Here is a 21,888-nt window from a genome sequence, read left to right on the forward strand (position 1 = left end):
ATGGCGCGAGCAAGCACGGAACCGGCTTTTCCTCCTTCCTGCAGCGTGATTGGCCCGCGGCTCAGGGAGGCGACCAATGAGTGCTCTCGTGGAGAGCGACGAGGCCAATATGGCTTCCTGCACCTGGTGACGCTTGGCGAAACTGAGGTCTCATGGAGAAGCCCCCGAGTATTGAGGTGAGAAGGAGAGGACTTAGCGTGACTTGGAAGGGGAACCCCGAGATCCTCGCTCCGTGGACCCTTCTTTAGGGCTTTTAGCGACGTCTGGAGGATGGAAGGTGGAAGGATGGATAAACTGAGATAGTTAAACTGAGCCAGGGCCAGAGGCGACTGGCGTTACTTTTTGCTCCTCTCCTGCTGGGGCCAATGTTCGGCGAGTTCAGGGAGGAACAGCCGTCCCTGGCCTGGGGGAAGGGGAACTAGGTTTAGGATGTGAGAGCTCCTGAATCGATTCTTTATCCTCATTGTCTCGTGGCCGTGTTCTTTAGGGCTTGTGAGGCCTGTTACATGAGGTGGGAAGTGAAGGGCGATTAACGTTGGGTGAACATCACTCCTTGTCTGTAACGTTCATGTGCATTATCTTCCAGTACCCTCACAGGAATTATTCTTTCGTCTTTGTCGTTCAAGCCACTGAGGCTTAGAGGTGGTGCGACGCCCCAGGAAGTTACCCCGGCTGGAAAGTGAAGGAGGTTGGCTCTAAGTCTGTCCGCCTCCGAAACTGTCTGTTATGCTTTTCACATTGTACTGCAACCTGGAACCCACTCATCCCTTTTGTTTTTTCTTTCAGACGGAGTCTTGCTCTGTTGCCCAGGCTAGAGTGCAGTGGCCCGATCGCGGCTCACTGCAACCTCCGTCTCCGGGTTCAAGCAATTCTCCTGTCTCCGCCTCCCATGTAGCTGGGATTACAGGCATGCGCAACCACACCCGGCTAATTTTTATATTTTTAGTAGAGACGAGGTTTCACCATGTTGGTCAGACTGGTTTCGAACTCCTGACCTCAGGTGATCTGACTGCTTCGCCTCGACCTCCCAAAGTGCTGGGATTACAGGCGTGAGCCACTGCACCCCGCCTCATCCTTTAATCATTTGGTTTCTGGGCACTTTATATTTGTTTTAAGAGACGGGGTGTTCCTCTGTTGCCCTGGCTGGAGTGCAGTGGTTACTCACAGGCGTGATGACAACGCACTGCAGCCTCGAACTCTTGGGCTCAAGCAATCCTCACACCTCAACCTCCTAAGTAGCTGGGACTATAGGTGGTCTCTGTCACCCTGCCTGACAAGGGTACCTATATTTGAACTGTTTCCTTTCTAGCATATTTGCATGTATAGTTGCAAATATAAAGTGGAATAGCTCAAACATTCTGCAAGGGTAAAGGAAAATAATAATGTGGAGAATAATAGCATGTCACACTTTTAGAGCTGTTACTGACTGCTGGAAATAGAACTAGGCTTTACATATCTTAATCTTCATAAGAATTATCTAAAGAAAGCTTATTATCTCTCTTGTAATGATGAAGAACTGAGGGTAGCAAGATAAAATACGCACAAAATCACACAGTTAATAAATGTTAGAGCCAGGATTCAAACCTAGGCAAATCATAGTCTATGCTTTCAACCAGTAAAAGTTGGCAACGTTTATTGAGCACTTACTATATGCAAGTCACTATTCTGAGTGCTTTGCCTGTATTGTCTCTTACTTCTCCCCCAAATCCTTTTTTTTTTTTTTTTTTTGAGACAGAGTTGCTCTCTATCACCCAGGCTGGAGTGCAGTGGTGCAGTCATAGCTCACTGCAGCCTTGACCTCCCTGGCTCAAGAGATCCTCCCACTTCAGCCTCCCTAACCACCACGCCCAGCTAATTTTTTCCAGTTTTTGTAGAGACAGGATTTCCCTATGTTGCCCAGTCTGGTCTTGAACTCCAGGCTCAAGCAATCCTCCTGCCTCGGCCTCCCAAAGTGCTGCGATTACAGGCATGAGCCACTGTAGCCAGCCCCCAAACCCTGTGAAATAGGCGGTACTATCCTCATTGTACAGATGTGGAAACTTGAAACACTGCAAAATTGACTTGCTGCAGGTCACACAGCAAGTAAGCACTAGAGATGGTATTTGAGTTCTTCACACCTTTTTTTTTTTTTTTTTCCCTTTGAGACAGCGTCTCCCTCTGTCATCTAGGCTGGAGTGCAATGATGTGACCATGATTCAGTACAGCCTTGACCTCCCAGGCTCAAGCTATCTTCCCACCTCAGCCTTCTGAGTAGCTAGAACTACAGGTGCATACCACCACCACCTGGCTTTTTTTTTTCTTTTGAGACAGTATCTCACTCTCTTGCCCAGGCTGGATAGCAGTGGCATGGTTATGGCTCACTACCGCCTTCACCTCCCAGGCTCAAGCAATCCTTCCACCTCAGCTCCAAGGAGCTGAGAATACAGGCACATGCCACCACACCTGGCTAATTAATTTATTTTTATTTTTTTGAGACGGAGTCTGGCTGTCGCCCAGGATGGAGTGCAGTGGTACCATCTCGGCTCACTGCAAGCTCTGTCTCCCAGGTTCACGCCATTTTCCTGCCTCAGCCTCCTGAGTAGCTGGGACTACAGGCTCCCACCACCACGCCTGGTTAATTTTTTGTATTTTTAGTAGAGACAGGGTTTCACCCTGTTAGCCAGGATGGTCTCAATTTCCTGACCTTGTGATCCGCCCGCCTCAGCCTCCCAAAGTGCTGGGATTACAGGCATGAGCCACCACGCCCAGCTGAGTCAAATATTTTTATTTTATAGATGAGAAAATTGAAGCCCACAGAAGTTAAATGACTTGCTCAAGGCCCTATAGCTAGTTAGGATCACAGCTGAATCTAGCGCTATAGTACACCCCAAGATGCCACAGTTATCTGTGTGTCATCTGCCTCTCCGATCCTCTTTGGAGCAGTCTGGGTCCCAAATTAACTTTTCTGTGACTTAAACTGTTTCTGAGTTGAGATCATTTTGATGTAATATTGAACACAGAAGACATTTCTTTTTTCTTTTTGAGACAGTCACTCTGTCGCGCAGGCTGGAGTACAGTGGTACGATCTTAGCTCACTGCAACCTTCGCCTCCCAGGTTCAAGCAGTTCTCTGCCTCAGCCTTCCAAGTACCTGGGATTACAGGCGCCTGCCACCACACCCGGCCAATTTTTGTATTTTTAGTAGAGACAGGGTTTCACCATCTTGGCCAGGTTGGTCTTGAACTCCTGACCTCGTGATCCACTCGCCTTGGCCTCCCAAAGTACTAGGATTTCAGGTATGGGCCACCATGCCCAGCTAAGAATTAATTTGTAATATATATCTTCTACCCCAGAAAGTCTTTGTGAAGTACCTTAGGATATTTCACTTTTTTTTTTTTTTTGAGATAGAGTCTCGCTCTGTCACCCAGACTGGAGTGCAGTGGCACAATCTTGGCTCACTGCAGCCTCTGCCTCCTGGGTTTAAGCGATTCTCTGCGCCAGCCTCCCGAGTGACTGGGACTACAGGCACCCACTACCACACCTGGCTCATTTTTTTTTTTTTGTATTTTTTAGTAGAGACAGGCTTTCACCGTCTTGGCCAGGCTGGTCTCGAACTCCTGACCTCAGGTGATCTGCCGGCCTCGGCCTCCCAAAGTGCTGGGATTACAGGCGTGAGCCATTGCACCCGGCCCTCATTGTTACACAGTATTCTATTTGAACCATGTTAAAATATCATCATTTGGAAATCCACAGAGGAGCCTGGTGAATTCCTAACACATATTTTCTGTCTTGTTAAGCTGTTGTATTGCATCATGGTGGAGAAATGTGGAAATAGGAGTAATGATCCTGGTATTTGGAAGGTTCCCGGAAGTGTGAGGGGGCTGATAGCAGATCTGCAGCTTCTCCCCCCGTGCACTAAAGCCAACCATAATTCTTTCTACCTGGTTTGTGTCATCCTCCATTAGGAGACCCCGTCTTCAGAACCAATGGAGGAAGAGGAAGATGACGACTTGGAGCTGTTTGGTGGCTATGATAGTTTCCGGAGTTATAACAGCAGTGTGGGCAGTGAGAGCAGCTCCTATCTGGAGGAGTCAAGTGAAGCAGAAAATGAGGATCGGGAAGCAGGGGAACTGCCGACCTCCCCCCTGCATTTGCTCAGCCCTGGGACTCCTCGCTCCTTGGATGGCAGTGGTTCTGAGCCAGGTGCCTTCAGAGTGTCCCCTGAGGATGGAGAGGAGTCAGAAGATTATAGAGGAAGAGGGGGATGGATATAGGCTATATGGGCAGAGCCATCCATATGTAAAAGGCTGTTAACTGTGATTTCTAAGGGATCAGATGTGTAAGGATCTGTAAGAGAGACAGAAGCACCCCAAGTAGCCACAGCGGTACTTCCTTTGCTGAATTTTTTTTTTTAAGACTTGAGTCTCGCCCTGTTGCCCAGGATGGAGTGCAGTGGCATGATCTTGGCTCACTGCAACCTCCACCTCCCGAGTTCAAGTGATTCTCGTGCCTCAGCCTTCCAAGTAGCTGGGATTACAGGCACCCACCACCACACCCAGCTAATTTTTGTATTTTTAGTAGAGGTGGGGGTTCACCATGTTGACCAGGCTGGTCTCAAACTCCTGAACTCAGGTGATTCACCCACCTCGGCTTCCCAAAGTGCTGGGATTACAGAAGTGAGCCACTGTGCCCGGCCCCAGTCTAATTTCACATTGTGACTTCATTCATTCTTTCATACAACTAATGTGTATTCAGCACAGTTTAGATGCCACTGAATAACACGGTGCTGCTTTTTTGTGTAAGTATATACAGTGGATTTCCAGCCTGGATGTTAGAAGATAGGAAACCTAAAGTGTTTTGGTTCCTTTCTGAGAAGGGACAAATAGCTTGTGGCCTGGAAGTCAGGGTGGGAGTGGGGAGGTAATACATGATAAAGTGACCCTGGGTAGGAGGATTGGGTTGGGGGCGGGCAGATGAGAATCCCTGTGGATCATCTGGAAGCCAGTTGAGTTCAGAAATGTGATGCTTGGACAGCTGCTGAACCCCTGTGTCACGGCCTCCCATGTGTGGGCTGCCTGTGAAGAGAGGCAGGCTAGTCTGTGATGACACTGCCATCCCTTGGATCCCAAACTTTTTTTGTTTTGAGACAGGGTCTCATTCTGTCACCCTGGCTGGAGTGCAGTGGTGTGAAAATGGCTCACACTGCAGCCTTGACCTCCTGGGCTCAGGCAGTCATTCCACCTGAACCTCCTGAGTAGCTGGGACTACAGGCGTATGCCACCATGCCTGGCTAAGTTTTGTGGGTTTTTTTGTAGAGACAGGGTTTTGCCATGTTGCCCAGGCTGGTCTTGAACTCCCAAGCTCAAGTGATCCCCCACCTCGGCCTCCTAAAGTGCAAGGATTACAGGTGTGAGCCACTGCACCCGGCCCCAAACTTGTTACAAGAGTAATCTAATACTCTTTGCTGTTGAATCTTACTTCCTTTTTTATTTTTATTTTTTTTTTTGAGATGGAGTCTCGCTCTATCGCCCAGGCTGGAGTGCAGTGGCACAATCTTGGCTCACTGCAAGCTCCGCCTCCTGGGTTCAGGCCATTCTCCTGCCTCAGCCTCCCAAGTAGCTGGGACTACAGGCGCCCGCCACCAGGCCCGGCTAATTTTTTGTGTTTTTAGTAGAGATGGGGTTTCACCATGTTAGCCAGGATGGTCTCAATCTAACCTTGTGATTCGCCCACCTCGGCCTCCCAAAGTGCTGGGATTACAGGCGTGAGCCACTGCGCTCAGCCTTATTTCCTTTCTATTCATGTTGTCTTCTTTTCATCCCTTGCCTGTTTTATCTTTCTCTCTTCTATCCTCTTCCAACCCTTCTTTTAGAATCTTAGGATTTAGAACTAGAAGGAACCATTAGAGACCACTTAGACCAGGGATTCTGCACATTAGAATCATCTAGGGGAGCTTTTAACAAACTATAGGTGCCAATCTCCCATCACAGACCATTAGAATTTTAGGTTCAGGCTTTTTTTTTTTTTCTTTTTTTTTTTTTTGAGACGGAGTTTCGCTCTTGTTGCCCAGGCTGGAGTGCAATGGCGCCATCTCAGCTCACTGCAACCTCCACCTCCTGGGTTGAAGGGATTCTCCTGCCCCATTCACCCGAGTAGCTGGGATTATAGGCGCCCAGCACCACGCCTGGCTAAGTTTTTGTATGTTGAGTAGAGATAGGGTTTCACCATATTGGCCAGGCTGGTCTCTGAACTCCTGACCTCAGGTAATCCACCTGCCTCGGCCTCCCAAAGTGCTGAGATTACAGGTGTGAGCCACTGTGCCTGCTCAGGCATTTTTAAAAGCTCCCCAGGTGGGTCTAATAGTGAAGTCACGGGCCAGGCGCGGTGACTCACTCCTGTAATCCCAGCACTTTGGGAGGCCGAGGCAGGTGGATCACCTGAGGTCAGGAGTTCAAGACCAGCCTGCTCAACATGGCGAAACCCCTACTAAAGATACAAAAAATTAGCCGGGCGTAGTGGCACACGCCTGTAGTCCCAGCTACTCAGGAGGCTGCGGCAGGAGAATCCCTTGAATCCGGGAATCGGAAGTTGCAATGAGCCGAGATGGCGCCACTGCACTCCTGCCTGGGTGACAAGAGCGAAACTCTGTCTCAAAAAAAAAAAAAAAAATGAAGTCACAATTAAAACACTGATCTAGCCAGCCGTAGTGGCTCACGCCTGTAATCCCAACACTTTGGGAGGCCGAGGTGGGCGGACCATGAGGTCAGGAGATCGAGACCATCCTGGCTAACATGGTGAAACCCCATCTCTACTAAAAATACAAAAAAATTAGCCGGGCTTGGTGGCGGCACCTGTAGTCGCAGCTACTAGGGAGGCTGAGGCAGGAGAATGGCGTGAACCTGGGAGGCAGAGCTTGCAGTGAGCCGAGATTGCGCCACTGCACTCCAGCCTGGGCGACAGAGTGAGACTCCATCTCAAAAAAAAAAAAAAAGGCCGGGCGCGGTGGCTCAAGCCTGTAATCCCAGCACGTTGGGAGGCCGAGACGGGCGGATCACTAGGTCAGGAGATCGAGACCATCCTGGCTAACACGGTGAAACCCCGTCTCTACTAAAAAATACAAAAAACTAGCCGGGCGAGGTGGCGGGCGCCTGTAGTCCCAGCTACTCAGGAGGCTGAGACAGGAGAATGGTGTAAACCCGGGAGGCGGAGCTTGCAGTGAGCTGAGATCCGGCCACTGCACTCCAGCCTGGGCGACAGAGCGAGACTCCGTCTCAAAAAAAAAAAAAAAAAAAAAAAAAAAAAAACCACAGATCTAGTTCAGTCCCTTTACTATATAGATGAGAAAATAGAGCCATAGAGGTTAAGTGACTCTGGCACTTTTTCTTCCTATAAATTTTTTCTCTTCTTTTTTTTTTGAGACAGTGTCTTATTTTGTTGCCCAGGCTAGAGGTACAGTGGTGCAAACATGGCTCACTGAAGCGTCAACCTCCTGGGCTCAAGCAGTCCCCCCCTCCACTTTAACCTCCCAAGAAGTTGGGACGACAGGCATGTGCCATCATACCAGGCGTTTTTTTTGTTTGTGTTTTTTTGCAACAAGGTCTTGCTGGGTTGCCTAGGATGGTCTCGAATTCCTGCCCTCAAGCAATCCTCCCTCCTTGGCCTCCCAAACTGCTGGGATTACAGACAGGAGCTACCATGCCTGGCCTCTTCTCACTTTCCTCTCACAAACTTTTCAACACTCACCTATTCCCCCAGTTGTCCTCATGGATTTCCATTAGCTCCTCTGTTGACATATGCAGCCAAGGGAGGCCAAGCAGCAGCACTTTGTTCAGGTAGATTCAGGATATACATGCCAGTACCTCCCATTCCTTCTCTTACTCCATTAGCCTTGGTCGGGGCAGGGGCTCACCTGGTTAATGCAGTGCCCCAGGTTTTGAAGGGCCCATCATTTTGTTGGCTTTGAGGTGGCCGTATCGGGTGAGTCATGTGCTAAGTTCTCTTCCCAGCTGTCTGTGAGATGTGTGGTATCGTGGGTACAAGGGAAGCCTTCTTCTCCAAGACCAAGAGGTTCTGCAGCGTCTCCTGCTCCAGGAGCTACTCCTCCAACTCCAAGAAAGCCAGTATCTTGGCTAGATTACAGGTGAGAGGCAGTCACCTGGGTCCTTCCCGGGGCCTTTGGCGCTGAGATAGGAGCCACTAATTGACTGAAGGCAAGGGCCAGGAAAGTTTGAAAAGCCCCTTGCTGGTGGCCAGCTGGTATTTATTATGTTCTCAAACTTCAGTGGACAGAAGAATCCATTTATGGAGCTTTTTAAATTATAGGTTCCTGAAGCTACTGTCCATTCCCTACCCTCATCCCCCAGAGTCTGGTGTGTTCGGTACATTTTAAACAAGAACCCTGGGGAAGGCTGACGCCCTTGGTCTTCACCCCACACTTTTATACATCCTTTGAAAGGAAGCTGGGAAACAGGCCCAAGGTTCACCAGCCATGGTGGCTTCAGGAAGTCCGTGCCTTGTCTGACTCCATATCACAGGCAGCTACCTAGAAAGTCTTGCCAATTTTCTAAATTACTGACATTTATAGAATTTTTAGAGATGGAAAGGTTCTTGGATGTGGTGTTGAACCCACACATTTATTAAGTATACTGAAGTCCAAGGAGGTAGAATAACATACCTAGTGTGGCTCTGTACGAAGAGAATGGCAGAATTGAGGCTGGAACCTAATCTCAGGGGCTTGATCTTACATTGTTTCCCAGTAGCTGTGACCAGCATCCACAACACTGCTTCCCAAATTTGCCTGCAAGCTGGGATCACGTGGAAAGTTTAAAAAATATTGATGCTGGTCGGGTACAGTGGCTCACGCCTATAATCCTAGCACTTTGGGAGGCCGAGGCGGGTGGATCACAAGGTCAAGAGATGGAGACCATCCTGGCCAACATGATGAAACCCCGTCTCTACAAAAAATACATAAATTAGCCAGGTGTGGTGGCGTGCGCCTGAAGTCCCAGTTACTCAGGAAGCTGAGGCAGGAGAATTGCTTGAACTTGGGAGGTGGAGGTTGCAGGGAGCTGAGATCGTGCCACTGCACTCCAGCCTGGGGAAAAAGAAAAATAAAATTTAAAAAATATATTGATGCTTGGGTCCTACTCCGAAAGATTCTGATTTAACTGGGATGGCGTGTGGCCTGGACAGAGATTGAAAGAGCTCCCAGATGATCCTAATGTGCAGCAAAGCTTGAGGACCACCGATGTTTATTAGAAACTGCTGTGTTCTAGAGCCTGCTTACTGCTTCATACACTATCGCCTTTGTGAGACAATTACCAGTGTTTCCCCATTTTGTAGATGTTAGTCAAGGCACAGAAAGGTCCCTCTCTTCAGAGAGCTAAGAATAATATTGGTAATATTAATAGCTACAGTTTGGGAGTACTCGCTAAGGGCTTGACATTCTCAGTCCAATTAATGATCTTTAAAAATTTGATTTTTAAAAAAATTCCTTTTTATAAAGGCTCAGAAATTTCAGTAACTTACTTAAAGGTATACTACTAAAAATTGTAGAACTGGGATTTTCCCCTACGTTTGCTTGGGACTTAAACCCAGATTTCTGCTTCACTGATCTCCTTAGTAAATTCCTGGTCAGTGCTTAAGTTACAAAATACAGACCAGATCAGTGGCCATTCCCTTTGGAAAGGGAGGACCCCCTTTGAGTACCTGATGAAAGCCGTGGACCCTCTCCTGAACATTCGTGTATGTACAGAAGGTTGCCTCCCAGTTCATGCGCGTTTCTGGCCCCCTGTGAGGCCCATTCTTTGCTTTGGATCTATTGGTAGCGACACTGGAGGAAGGAGATGACTGAGACTTGAATCTGGCACGGCAGAAAGGCTTAAAAGATAGAACATGGGTCTCTCCCTGCTCTGTAGCCCTGCCTAGCACCCCGGACCCTTCCCCACAACCACCCCCTGAGCTCAGGATTGTTACTGTCATCACTGTTTCACACATGAAGAAACTGAAGCCCAAAAGAAGTTAAGTCACCGACCCAAGCCCAGGACTTCAACTTGGCAGCCCAAATCCAGAGTCATGATCCCAGCCGCTGGGCTACACATAGCCTCTCTCCTCTCCAGGGAAAACCACCCACCAAGAAAGCCAAAGTCCTGCACAAGGCTGCCTGGTCTGCCAAAATTGGAGCCTTCCTCCACTCCCAAGGGACAGGACAGCTGGCAGATGGGACACCAACAGGACAAGACGGTAAGATAGCAGAGGGCTCCGCTTAGGAAGCTGCCATGGCTGAGGAGGAGGCTGGGTTTGGGGTGGCCTTTTCTAGGAATGAAGACTGGGCAAACCGGCCAGGTGGAAAGTGCGCTAAGCCAGGGTCACCACGGATTGCACCTGCCTCACCTGTTGGGGATTGTGGAAATTACCCAGAAAAATGCCTTCAGCCACCCTTAAATCACCAGGACTCCTACCCATGATCATTCAAACGCCAAGAATTGGCTGTTTTTGTTTCTCTTTGCTTTTCTCCCTGTGGTTTCTGTTTCCCTGGGGCAATGAAGGCCCGGATCTGGTTGAAGGCAGGTTTGGAGAGGAAAGGAGCCTGTTTCTCTTTCTCTGAGTGTACAGCAATTGCTAAGCAAGTTAAACGTATGCATAAAGCAACTCTGCTATCACTGTTCTGAGTTTCTAACTGAAATGGAGCTCAGCAGGCAGGAGCTCAGTGGCAGGGGCCCTGGCGTGTGCGCACCCCCTCCCCCACATTTAGATTGGGTGTGGCCAATCAGGTTGAGGGAGGTGGGAGGAATTTAAGCCCAGGGATATTTGAATTTTCCTCTTTGGGGGAAGAAGGGCAAGAAATTTCCCTTTGAATGTTCCTTACTCCTGAGTCTTGCCGCCTTTCAATTCAGTCAACAGTGGTCCCTCATGGCCACTGGAGGAGCAGGTATAGGAGTGAAGGAGGGTGTCGTGGGCAGCGCCGTGAGAGGGGCTGCTGGGGGTGGGGGACCTACCTCTGCAGGTCCCACAGGGCCCTTGGGGTCCAGGCTCCTAGACTGGCTGCTGCTCAGGCTCCCAGCCTGACTCGTCCTCTTTCTGCTCTGCAGCTCTGGTCTTGGGCTTCGACTGGGGGAAGTTCCTAAAGGATCACAGTTACAAGGCTGCTCCTGTCAGCTGTTTCAAGCACGTGAGTGCCCTCGAGCTGAGGGAGGGAGGCCAGGGAGCCGGCCATGGAGCTGCTCCTCCACCTGCTTCACTGGGTGGCTTCAGGCTGGACGGTGGCAGTGGGGAGGTTTTTGCCCTGAATTCTCTAACAGGCTCAGCATTTTCATTCCCAGGGGAGTTGCCTCGTACCTGTGTCTAACACATATAATCCAATTTGCTTTGTAAAAAGCCTGCCCCTGGGTGCCTGGGCTAGCACAGCTGTGTCCAGGATCTGTGACGAACTAAACTCAAGTGACCAGGATGATGGAATGGGATACCCCAACTGGCTGAAGCCAGGGCTGAGAATAAAAAAGGTGAATTTGGCCGGGCACAGTGGCTCACACCTGTAATCCCAGCACTTTGGGAGGCCGAGGCGGGCGGATCACCTGAGGTGGGGAGTTCGAGACCAGCCTGGCCAACATGGTGTAACCCCATCTCTACTAAAAATACAAAAATTAGCTGGAAGTGATGGCGGGCACCTGTAATCCCAGCTACTTGGGAGGCCGAGACAGGAGAATCCCTTGAACTTGGGAGGCTGAGGTTGTAATGAGCTGAGATTGCGCCACTGCCTTCCAGCCTGGGTGATGAGCAAGACTCTTTTAAAAAAAAAAAAAAAAAAAAAGTGATTTTCCCAAAGGAGAGTCAAAAGCACCATTGGCAGGAAAGTGAGGATTAGGTACTGGGAAGGCAACTAAAACACCCCAGTGCTGTCCTGGGGCATTTTATTTTATTTTATTTATTTTTTTGAGATGGAGTTTCACTCTTGTTGCCCAGGCTGGAGTGCAATGGCACTGTCGGCTCACAGCAACCTCCCCCTCCCAGGTTCAAGCGATTCTCCTGCCTCAGCCTCCCGAGTAGCTGGGATTACAGGCATGCACCACCACGCCTGGCTAATTTTGTATTTTTAGTAGAGACGGGATTTCTCCCTGTTGGTCAGGCTGGTCTCGAACTCCCAACCTCAGGTGATCTGCCCACCTGAGCCTCCCAGAGTGCTGGGATTACAGGTGTGAGCCACTGCGCCCGGCCCCCTGGAGCATTTTAATAGGAGGGAAGGTAGAGAGTAAACTTGCAAGGTGGATGGCTGTGTGTAAATGAGGGGGTCATGATGCCCAGAGCACAGGTTTGAGTGATGACTGAAGGAAAGTATATTTGTGCTAAGAACATTGCCCCACCATTGCTCAGGCTGGCACGGGCACGAAGGGATCCAGGCTCACCAAGCCATCATGTGCCCAAAATGATACAGTAAGAAACCAGTCCTGTAAAGATTAGGACTCGGTTCTGTCTGACTCGGTCTCTAGGCATCACCCTGCATCCCACCACCTCCACTCCCCGGCTCAACTCTTCAAGGACAGGGGACCTCATCTCTTTATCCCTAGAGGCTGGCTCTGCACACAGTGGGTGATGCGAAAAGTGGAGGTGCAAAGGAGGACTTGACTGAGGTCATGAGGCAGCCCGTCTCCCCTGCCAGCGCCGTTAGCTCACTCTCTCCGTACTCTCATCGCCACACAGGTCCCACTCTATGACCAGTGGGAGGATGTGATGAAAGGGATGAAGGTGGAGGTGCTCAACAGCGACGCTGTGCTCCCCAGCCGGGTGTACTGGATCGCCTCTGTCATCCAGACAGCAGGTGGGTGTTTGGCCAGGGCAGGGCCAGCGATGTGTCTGCAGGGTGACATCTCTAGATGGGTGGACAGTGTTGTAGGCAGCAGTTGGCTTCATAAAAATCCCACCTAGTGGGGTTTCTGCCCCACTTCTAAGGATTCTTCTACCAGAGAAGGGAACACAGAGCTTGGCAGACTTGGAAACTCTAATTTTTTGTTTGTTTGTTTTTTTAGATGGTGTCTCGCTCTTTCACCCAGACTGGAGTGCAGTGGTGCGATCTCAGCTCACTGCAACCTCCGCCTCCTGGGTTCAAGCGATTCTCCAGCCTCCCGAATAGCTGGGACTACAGGCCACTTGGCCACCACACGGCTAATTTTTGTATATTTAGTAGAGACGGGGTTTCACCATCTTGGCCAGGCTGGTCTCAAACTCCTGACCTCAGGTGATCCTCTGTCCCCCAAAGTGCTGGGATTACAGGCGTGAGCCACCGCGCCTGGCTGGAAACCCCAATTTATAAAGTTTGTTCCAGGGCCGGGTGTCGTGGCTCACACCTCTAATCCCAGCACTTTGGGAGGCGGAGGCAGGAGGATTGTTTGAGCTCAGGAGTTCGAGACCAGCCTGAGCAACGTAGTGAGACACTGTCTCTACAAAAAATGAAAAAAATTTAAAAAGTAAAATTCATTCCAGGGATGGTCAGGTTATAGGGAATTAACTCTCAGCACCATGCCATAATGCTTTCCTAACTAGGAGCATGAATTTGATTGACTAGGACTGTTGTGGACAACAGGAATACACGTGCCTGGAAGTATAGATGCCAGAAGTCCAGCTTAGGCTAGAGACAAGAGACGGCTTAACAACATACCTTCCCCAGGCCGGGCGCGGTGGCTCACGCTTGTAATCCCAGCACTTTGGGAGGCTAAGGAGGGCAGATCACAAGGTCAGGAGATCGAGACCATCCTGGCTAACACGATGAAACCCCGTCTCTACTAAAAATACAAAAAAAATTAGCCAGGCGTGGTGGCAGGCCCCTGTAGTCCCAGCTACTCAGGAGGCGGAGCTTGCAGTGAGCTGAGATGGCGCCACTACAATCCAGCCTGGGCAACAGAGCAAGACTCCGTCTCAAAATAATAAAAAAAGCACAGCATACCTTCCCCAGCTCACCCTCCTTCACAGGTGCCCTTTCCTTTCTTTTCAGGGTATCGGGTGCTGCTTCGGTACGAAGGCTTTGAAAATGATGCCAGCCATGACTTCTGGTGCAACCTGGGAACTGTGGATGTCCACCCCATTGGCTGGTGTGCCATCAACAGCAAGATCCTCGTGCCCCCACGGAGTGAGTTGATGAGAACATTCCCTCTCTTGTTCCTGCAGGGCCCCTGGTAGAGGGAGAGTCCTCTGCTTGTGTTAGGTAGAATGGGAGTCCTCTGTCTTGTTAGAACAGAAGCCACTTGCCCCCTGGCTTCCTGCCCTCGCCGTCTCAGAGGCCCAGGAGCCAATCCATGTGTGGAATCTGAGGTTCTCGGATGAAGTCCTTGCTGGCCTCGAGAGGCAGCTATTTTCCTCCCCACTGCTGAGGGGCCCCCACTCGGGGTCGGTGCTAGCATCCCTGTCGGTGGAGGTGTCGTCAGTCTGTAACCAGGATTCTGCTGGTGCCTCCACAGCCATCCATGCCAAGTTCACCGACTGGAAGGGCTACCTCATGAAACGGCTGGTGGGCTCCAGGACACTTCCCGTGGATTTCCACATCAAGGTCGGCAGTGAGCCTTTAACTGATGTCCCTTCTTCTGCTCTTCCATTTTTCTCCATCCTCCATGCTACTCACTGGAGCATGTTATCTGAGACTCTCTTGCCTGATGATCTTCAGCAGCTCCACATTTTGCAAGGCTGGAGACAAATGCTGCTGCTACATGGTTGCCATCTGCCTTTCTAGCCTGGTGTCAGCCACCACCCCACCCAGACTCTGCTCCTACCGCACCAGTCATGCTGCTTTGTCTGCCTTTTGCTCTTCCAGAACCTTACCTTTGCTCATAGAATTTTTCGGAAGTGTTCACTCAATAGATTTTATTACATATGTTTTTTTTTTTTTTTTTTTTTTTTTTGAGACGGAGTCTCGCTCTGTTGCCCAGGCTGGAGTGCAGTGGCGCAATCTTGGCTCATGGCAACCTCTGCCTCCCGGGTTCACGCCATTCTCCTGCCTCAGCCTCCCGAGTAGCTGGGACTACAGGCGCTCACCACCATGCCTGGCTAATTTTTTTGTATTTTTAGTAGAGATGGGGTTTCACCATGTTAGCCAGGATGGTTTCTTTTTTTTTTTTTTTTTTTTTTTTTTGAGACGGAGTCTCACGCTGTTGCCCAGGCTGGAGTGCAGTGGCGCGATCTCGGCTCACTGCAAGCTCCGCCTCCCGGGTTCCCGCCATTCTCCTGCCTCAGCCTCCTGAGTAGCTGGGACTACAGGCGCCCGCCACCGCGCCCGGCTAATTTTTTGTATTTTTAGTAGAGACGGGGTTTCACTGTGGTCTCGATCTCCTGACCTTGTGATCCGCCCGCCTCGGCCTCCCAAAGTGCTGGGATTACAGGCTTGAGCCACCGCGCCCGGCCAAGCCAGGATGGTTTCAATCTCCTGACCTTGTGATCTGCCTGCCTTGGCCTCCCAAAGTGCTGGGATTACAGGCATGAGCCACTGTGCCCAGCCTTTTTTTTCTTTTTAAGACAGAGTCTCGCTCTGTTGCCCAGGCTGGAGTGCAGTGGCACAATCTTGGCTCACTGCAACCTCTGCCTCCTGGGCTCAAGCAATTTTTCTGCCTCAGCCTCCCAAGTAGCTGGGATTACAGGTGCACATGCACCATCATACGTGGCTAATTTTTGTATTTTTAGTAGAGATGGGGTTTCACCGTATTGCCCAGGCTTGTCTCGAACTCCTGACCTCAAGTGATCCACCCACCCCGGCCTCCCAGAGTGCTGGGATTATAGGCGTGAGCCACCATGCCCAGCCTTACATACTTGTTTACAAGGCAATGTGGGAATACAAAGAATACAGACCCTGCCATCCAGAAATCTTTAGTCTGGCAGAGGAAACGAAAGCCATGCACACGAGTAATTGTAATACAGCCTCGGTTCTAAGCCAGGGGTGTGCCTGGCACAGTACAGGCTAAGGCCTGGCCTGGGGCCCCTCTGGGCTGTCGGATTCTGTCTGGTTTAGGACTCCTGTGTGGCACAGAATCATCTGTTTGGCATTTAATTTTTAAGAAATGATTTAGGCCGGGCGCGGTGGCTCAAGCCTGTAATCCCAGCACTTTGGGAGGCCGAGACGGGCGGATCGCGAGGTCAGGAGATCGAGACCATCCTGGCTAACACGGTGAAACCCCGTCTCTACTGAAAAATACGAAAAACTAGCCGGGCGAGGTGGTGGGCGCCTGTAGTCCCAGCTACTCGGGAGGCTGAGGCAGGAGAATGGCGTGAACCCGGGAGGCGGAGCTTGCAGTGAGCTGAGATCCAGTCACTGCACTCCAGCCTGGGTGGCAGAGCGAGACTCCGTCTCAAAAAAAAAAAAAAAAAGAAATGATTTAGTAAAAATTAAGTCACGTGTACATGGTAAAAGTGACTCATACCTGTCTCAGTGTCTCAGCACTTTGGGAGGCCAAGGCGAGAGGATTACTTGAGGCCAGAAGTCCGAAACCAGCTTAGGCAACACCGTGAGACTTTGTCTCTTAAAAAAAAATTAGAGGCCGGGCGCGGTGGCTCACGCCTGTAATCCCAGCACTTTGGGAGGCTGAGATGGGCGGATCACGAGGTCAGGAGATCGAGACCATCCTGGCTAACACGGTGAAACCCCGTCTCTACTAAAAAATACAAAAAACTAGCCGGGCGAGGTGGCGGGCGCCTATAGTCCCAGCTACTCGGGAGGCTGAGGCAGGAGAATGGCGTGAACCCGGGAGGCGGAGCTTGCAGTGAGCTGAGATCCGGCCACTGCACTCCAGCCTGGGTGACAGAGCGAGACTCCGTCTCAAAAAAAAAAAAAAAAAAAAAAAAATTAGTTGGGCTGGGCACAGTGACTCACTCTGTAATCCCAGCACTTTGGGAGGCCAAGGTCGGCAGATCACCTGAGGGCAGGAGTTCCAGACTAGCCTGGCCAACATGGCAAAACCCCGACTGTACTAGAAATGCAAAAATTAGCTGGGTGTGGTGGCACACACCAGTAATCCCAGCTAACTCAGGAGGCTGAGGTGGGAGAATTGCTTGCACCCGGGAGGCCGAAGTTGCAGTGAGCCGAGATTGTGCCCACTGCACTTCAGCCTGGGCCACAGAGCGAGGAGACTCCATTTCAAAACAAAAACAAAAACAAAAATGGCGTAGGATTGTGGGCTGCACTGTGTTGGCTGTAGAGGAAGAGAACGTGGCAGGGAAGGCAGCCCAGAGGGGCCCTGAGCCAGGCCTTACCCTGCGTTGTCTCTCACTCTCCTGAGTGAGCCTCTGAGATACCAGACGTGGGACAGGCAATTGGTGTCAGGGCGTATCCCAAGCCCTTGAGCTGGGCCAGAGGGTCTGTCTGGTTTAGGACCCCTGTGGCAGCTTTGCCTATTGGCTGCTTTGTGACCTCTGAGACCTTTCCTTCTGGGTGTGTTTGGAAGTAGCGCTGCTTAGTCTAGGCTCCGCAGGTTCCTGACCCAGCCGTGCCCTGGGGCTGGAAAAGCCTTACACCCTACCTGTTCCCTGCCCCAGGCAGGATGGCTCTGAAGTCACAGTGAACAAAAAGAACCTCCTCCTCCTCTACCCCAGCACCGTGGCTCTCTGTAGGGCAGCTCGAGGGCATCTTGGTCACCATCCGTCATTAGGTTGGTTGCCACCGAGGCACTGTGAAAGCACTGCAGAGCTGCAGCCCATCAGGGTCAGAGTCGGAACTGGACACAGGGGACACTGGAAAGGGACACAGGAAGACTCAGTTCTCTGGACATGAGTCTCGTATGAGCCACAGGCAGAGGGCTGGGAGGTGGCGGGGAGTGCAGGGTGCCCGGCGATCAGAGTGCAGAGGCCACGAAGAGCACGGGCTGCACACCAGCTTCCAGGCCCAGCTCTGGCACAAATGAGTCTCTGTCACTCTGGGCAAGCGTGACCTCTCTGGGTCACTTTTCCTTAGTCTAAAGTGTGTTTTATGACTTGCATCAACTCATTGGCGTTTTGGTGGCGAGAAGTGGCATGCCCATTGCGAGCTGTGTGCCTTCCCTCTGTGTCCTCCTAGGGAGTCAGGGCCAAGGTGAGCCTGGCAGCACAGGTGGTCTCATCTGCCACCTCCCGACTGACGGTGTGGGGGGGGGATAACACCACACCTTCCCTCTCCTCCACTCACCGTGAAGAGACAGAGCAGGAGGGTCCAGGAGGGTGGGTGGGAGGAGCCCTCAGCCATAGCAGGTCTGTGTTCTGACATCGTTTCAGATGGTGGAGAGCATGAAGTATCCCTTTAGGCAGGGCATGCGGCTGGAAGTGGTGGACAAGTCCCAGGTGTCACGCACTCGCATGGCCGTGGTGGACACAGTAATCGGGGGTCGCCTACGGCTCCTCTACGAGGATGGTGACAGTGACGACGACTTCTGGTGCCACATGTGGAGCCCCCTGATCCACCCAGTGGGTTGGTCACGACGTGTGGGCCACGGCATCAAGATGTCAGGTTAGCAGAGCCCCAGGCCAGAGGGACTGCACGCTGTGCTTCCCAGGGATGGGGTGGGAGCACCTTCCTACTCCTCACAGCAGGTCAGCAGGTGGAGGTTGGCATGGCCACCCTGTGGTGATGACACTGCGCTCCAGAGAGCTTGACAAGTCACTCCACTCAACTTGTGACTGGTAAAATCAAGATTTGAACGCAGATGCTAGCAGCCCCGATCCTCTGCCATGTCATATGGGAGCAGTCCGGGTTTCGAGGGCTGGAGAGGCCCTACAGAGCTCTGGATGTTCTCTGGACTCAACCTTTCTGTCTGCTCCTCTGGGTGGGGGTCCTGAGATACAGAGAGACAGCTGAGAACATGTGCAGAGCAGCCCCGCATTCCCAGGGGAGGTGCGGAGATGGCCCAGGAGCTTCCTTCAACTCCCTTCTCTCCCTCATTCCCTATCCATCTCCTCCAAAGAGAGGCGAAGTGACATGGCCCATCACCCCACCTTCCGGAAGATCTACTGTGATGCCGTTCCTTACCTGTTCAAGAAGGTGAGACTCAGCCCTTGGGCGCTTTTCCCCTCGGCCATGGGTCCATTCCGGGCCTGAGGGACCTGGCTTTTCCCCTGGGACCGTCCCTTTCCCTCCTGAGGCCTGCTTCCCTTACCTTTCCCCCTGGCCTGCCCAGGGAGTCCCCAGCTGTCCCATTCCTTTAAGGTACGAGCCGTCTACACAGAAGGTGGTTGGTTTGAGGAAGGGATGAAGCTGGAGGCCATTGACCCCCTGAATCTGGGCAACATCTGCGTGGCAACTGTCTGTAAGGTGAGCCAGGGCCGGCCTCCGGCCCCCACGAGGGGACCCATGTGGCCCAGAGCTCTAACTCCACTCGCCACTGTCAGGGGGTCTCTGGCACAGCCTCTCATCACTGGCTGTGCCCAGAGTCCCTGACTTTTGTGGGTGGGGCCTGGCCTGCCCCTTGCTCAGAATCTGCTTTCATGTCAGGGTCCAAGGCTCACTGGACGAGGGCTTCTTCAACACCTGAGCCGGGTCCTGTGTCAGGGTGGGCCCTTCCCTGTCACCTCCCTGGGGCCTTCTTGCTGTGTGCCATCTCCTTTGAGTGCTGGCCTAGGCAAGAGCCACAGCGGGGGTCACCTTGCTCCAAACTTCCTCATCGCCTCAGCCTGAGCAGCATCCCCCACCCCTGCATGGCCCTCCTGGAGGAGGCTGCTGACTCGTCCACGCCGCGGATCCGCTCCATGCCAGGCGCGTGTGCTCACCCGAGAACACGGTCCAACAGGATGGATGCGGCCCCTGCTGGCGTGGTGTTTGCTGTGTAGTGGGGAAGAGAAAGAATCCCACGTGGACGCATCACAGAAGTGCTGTGTGCCCCAGGGAGGCTCAGGTGTCCTCCAGGAGGGCCGTGCCCTAGATCTGTTTGGATCCATCTGCCTCGTGTCCCTGTTGGGGTGCGGTGCCAACCCAGGATGGGGTGCAGTTCATGATATGATCTGTCTGCCTGCTACCCCCACCCCCCAGGTTCTCCTGGATGGATACCTGATGATCTGTGTGGACGGGGGGCCCTCCACAGATGGCTCGGACTGGTTCTGCTACCACGCCTCTTCCCATGCCATCTTCCCGGCCACCTTCTGTCAGAAGAATGACATTGAGCTCACACCCCCAAAAGGTAAGACTAGAGAGGCCACCACGTGCTGGCCTTGCCATCAGAAGGGGCAGGGTGTCCAGGCGCGGTGGCTCCTGCCTGTAATCCCAGCACTTTGGGAGGCTGAGGCAGGTGGATGACCTGAGGTCAGGAGTTTGAGACCAGCCTGGCCAACATGGCAAAACCTCATCTCTACTAAAAATACAAAATTAGCCAGGCATGGTGGCAGGTGCCTGTAATCCATTACAGCCACTAGGGAGGCTGAGGCAAGAGAATTGCTTGAACCCAGGAGGTGGAGGTTGCAGTGAGTCAAGATCATGCCACTGCACTCCAGCCTGGGTGACAGCGAGACTCTGTTTTAAAAACAAAACAAAACAGAAGGGGCAGGGTGGGGCCACAAGTCCAGATTCCTGGTCAAGTCAGGCCCCAAAGTGTAGCATTTCAGGGTGTATGGGAAAGGTGACAGAGCCCGCCACCAGCCCTTAACTGCTGGGCTGACCCTGCCCCGTGGCCAGTGTATTGTTGATGAACAGAGCTCCCATGTATCCCGTTGGTCAGCAAACAACCTATACAACAGGACTGTGGTGCTAGAGCAGGTGCCACCCTGAGGGGTTGAGAAGGCTGCTGGGGAGACTCCAGGCTGGGTCCTGAGCAAGCTGCAGAGCTCCTTCAGCCATGTGTCCTTTCCCCCTGCCCACTTCCTGCTTCCCCTCTCCCTCTGCATCTGAGCTGTCTGCTCCTCCAGGTTATGAGGTACAGACCTTCAGCTGGGAGAACTACTTGGAGAAGACCAAGTCGAAAGCCGCCCCATCAAGACTCTTTAACATGGTGAGGAGACTCAAGTGGAGCAAGGGGCCTGCAGGGGCCTCAGGACAGGCCCTGCCTGCTGCTCCCAGGGGTGGCAGTTCCTCCCCTTTCTCTCGAGTCTCTGCTTCTAACACCAGCCACTTTTGGGGGGAAGTCCCCAGCTCTGGCCTGGGCACTCCAGTCCCTCTTCCATGGAGGGCAGTGTGGAGAAAGAGGTGCAGTGGGATTATTGTCTAGAGGAACTTGCCCCAGCAGGCGTTCCAGTCCCAGCCTCCTCCCTGCCAGTTCTTCAAGTGCCTCCAGGCCCGGGCGAGCCTGCTGGGGTAGGGAGCTGACTGGCTTGGCCACTGCCTCCTTTTTCTGCCCCAGGATTGCCCAAACCATGGCTTCAAGGTGGGCATGAAGCTGGAGGCCGTGGACCTGATGGAGCCCCGGCTCATCTGTGTGGCCACGGTGAAGCGAGTGGTGCATCGGCTCCTCAGCATCCACTTTGATGGCTGGGACAGCGAGTACGACCAGTGGGTGGACTGCGAGTCCCCGGACATCTACCCCGTTGGCTGGTGTGAGCTCACCGGCTACCAGCTCCAGCCTCCTGTGGCCGCAGGTCTGGGCTCTCATGACCCTAAGAGACTCTGACTTTCCTCTTCTTTTCTCCTTCTTCCCCCGCCCCTGTGCCCATCTCAGTTCTTTGGCATGAGATGGAGACATCTCATGGACCACTCTAAGTAGAGAGTGAGCCCCGTCACCCAGCCCCTGCTCCTGGCTTCTCTGGCTCCCTTCCTCTCTGGCCTGCAGAGCTCCTTCCTTCATCTTGCCCACTCTGTCATATGTTCTTGCCCTTGTGCACCCAGGTAAACTACCCAGGTCCCTCTGAGCAGCCGTGGTGACAAGGGTGGGAAGAAGGGACAGCTGTTCTCCAGCCCCCCCTCTCCTCATTGCCAAGCTTTGGCCTTCTATCTTGGGGTGTCCTGTGTGGGAGGGTGGACAGGGTCTCGGGATGCACCTGTGCCTTGTGT

At 52.3% G+C, this 21,888-nt stretch overlaps 2 protein-coding genes across 4 annotated transcripts in view; one reads left to right on the forward strand and one right to left on the reverse strand.

The window, feature by feature from the left end:
* LOC105464384 (L3MBTL histone methyl-lysine binding protein 2) overlaps nucleotides 1-21,888 on the forward strand; it is a 25,921-nt gene continuing 4,033 nt past the window's right edge. The window contains exons 1-14 of one of the 2 annotated variants that reach the window (XM_011712223.3): nucleotides 54-176; nucleotides 3,944-4,181; nucleotides 7,985-8,118; nucleotides 10,097-10,220; nucleotides 11,069-11,148; nucleotides 12,675-12,792; nucleotides 13,963-14,097; nucleotides 14,426-14,514; nucleotides 18,195-18,426; nucleotides 18,881-18,957; nucleotides 19,123-19,227; nucleotides 19,942-20,089; nucleotides 20,811-20,893; nucleotides 21,242-21,476. In XM_011712223.3, coding sequence (XP_011710525.1) covers nucleotides 153-176; nucleotides 3,944-4,181; nucleotides 7,985-8,118; nucleotides 10,097-10,220; nucleotides 11,069-11,148; nucleotides 12,675-12,792; nucleotides 13,963-14,097; nucleotides 14,426-14,514; nucleotides 18,195-18,426; nucleotides 18,881-18,957; nucleotides 19,123-19,227; nucleotides 19,942-20,089; nucleotides 20,811-20,893; nucleotides 21,242-21,476 — 1,822 coding nt within the window. In that variant the 5' untranslated portion in view covers nucleotides 54-152. Of the gene's footprint in view, nucleotides 177-3,943; nucleotides 4,182-7,984; nucleotides 8,119-10,096; nucleotides 10,221-11,068; nucleotides 11,149-12,674; nucleotides 12,793-13,962; nucleotides 14,098-14,425; nucleotides 14,515-18,194; nucleotides 18,427-18,880; nucleotides 18,958-19,122; nucleotides 19,228-19,941; nucleotides 20,090-20,810; nucleotides 20,894-21,241; nucleotides 21,477-21,888 lie in introns of both variants that reach the window. The other variant, XM_011712221.3, reaches the window with a different exon arrangement.
* LOC105464385 (chondroadherin like) overlaps nucleotides 18,420-21,888 on the reverse strand; it is a 19,044-nt gene continuing 15,575 nt past the window's right edge. The window contains exon 6 of one of the 2 annotated variants that reach the window (XM_011712224.3): nucleotides 18,420-18,751. In XM_011712224.3, coding sequence (XP_011710526.2) covers nucleotides 18,626-18,751 — 126 coding nt within the window. In that variant the 3' untranslated portion in view covers nucleotides 18,420-18,625. Of the gene's footprint in view, nucleotides 18,752-19,958; nucleotides 20,052-21,888 lie in introns of those variants that run through there. The other variant, XM_071080645.1, reaches the window with a different exon arrangement.

The sequence above is a fragment of the Macaca nemestrina genome, chromosome 15 (genome assembly GCF_043159975.1).
Source record: "Macaca nemestrina isolate mMacNem1 chromosome 15, mMacNem.hap1, whole genome shotgun sequence".
NCBI classification, from domain to species: domain Eukaryota; kingdom Metazoa; phylum Chordata; class Mammalia; order Primates; family Cercopithecidae; genus Macaca; species Macaca nemestrina.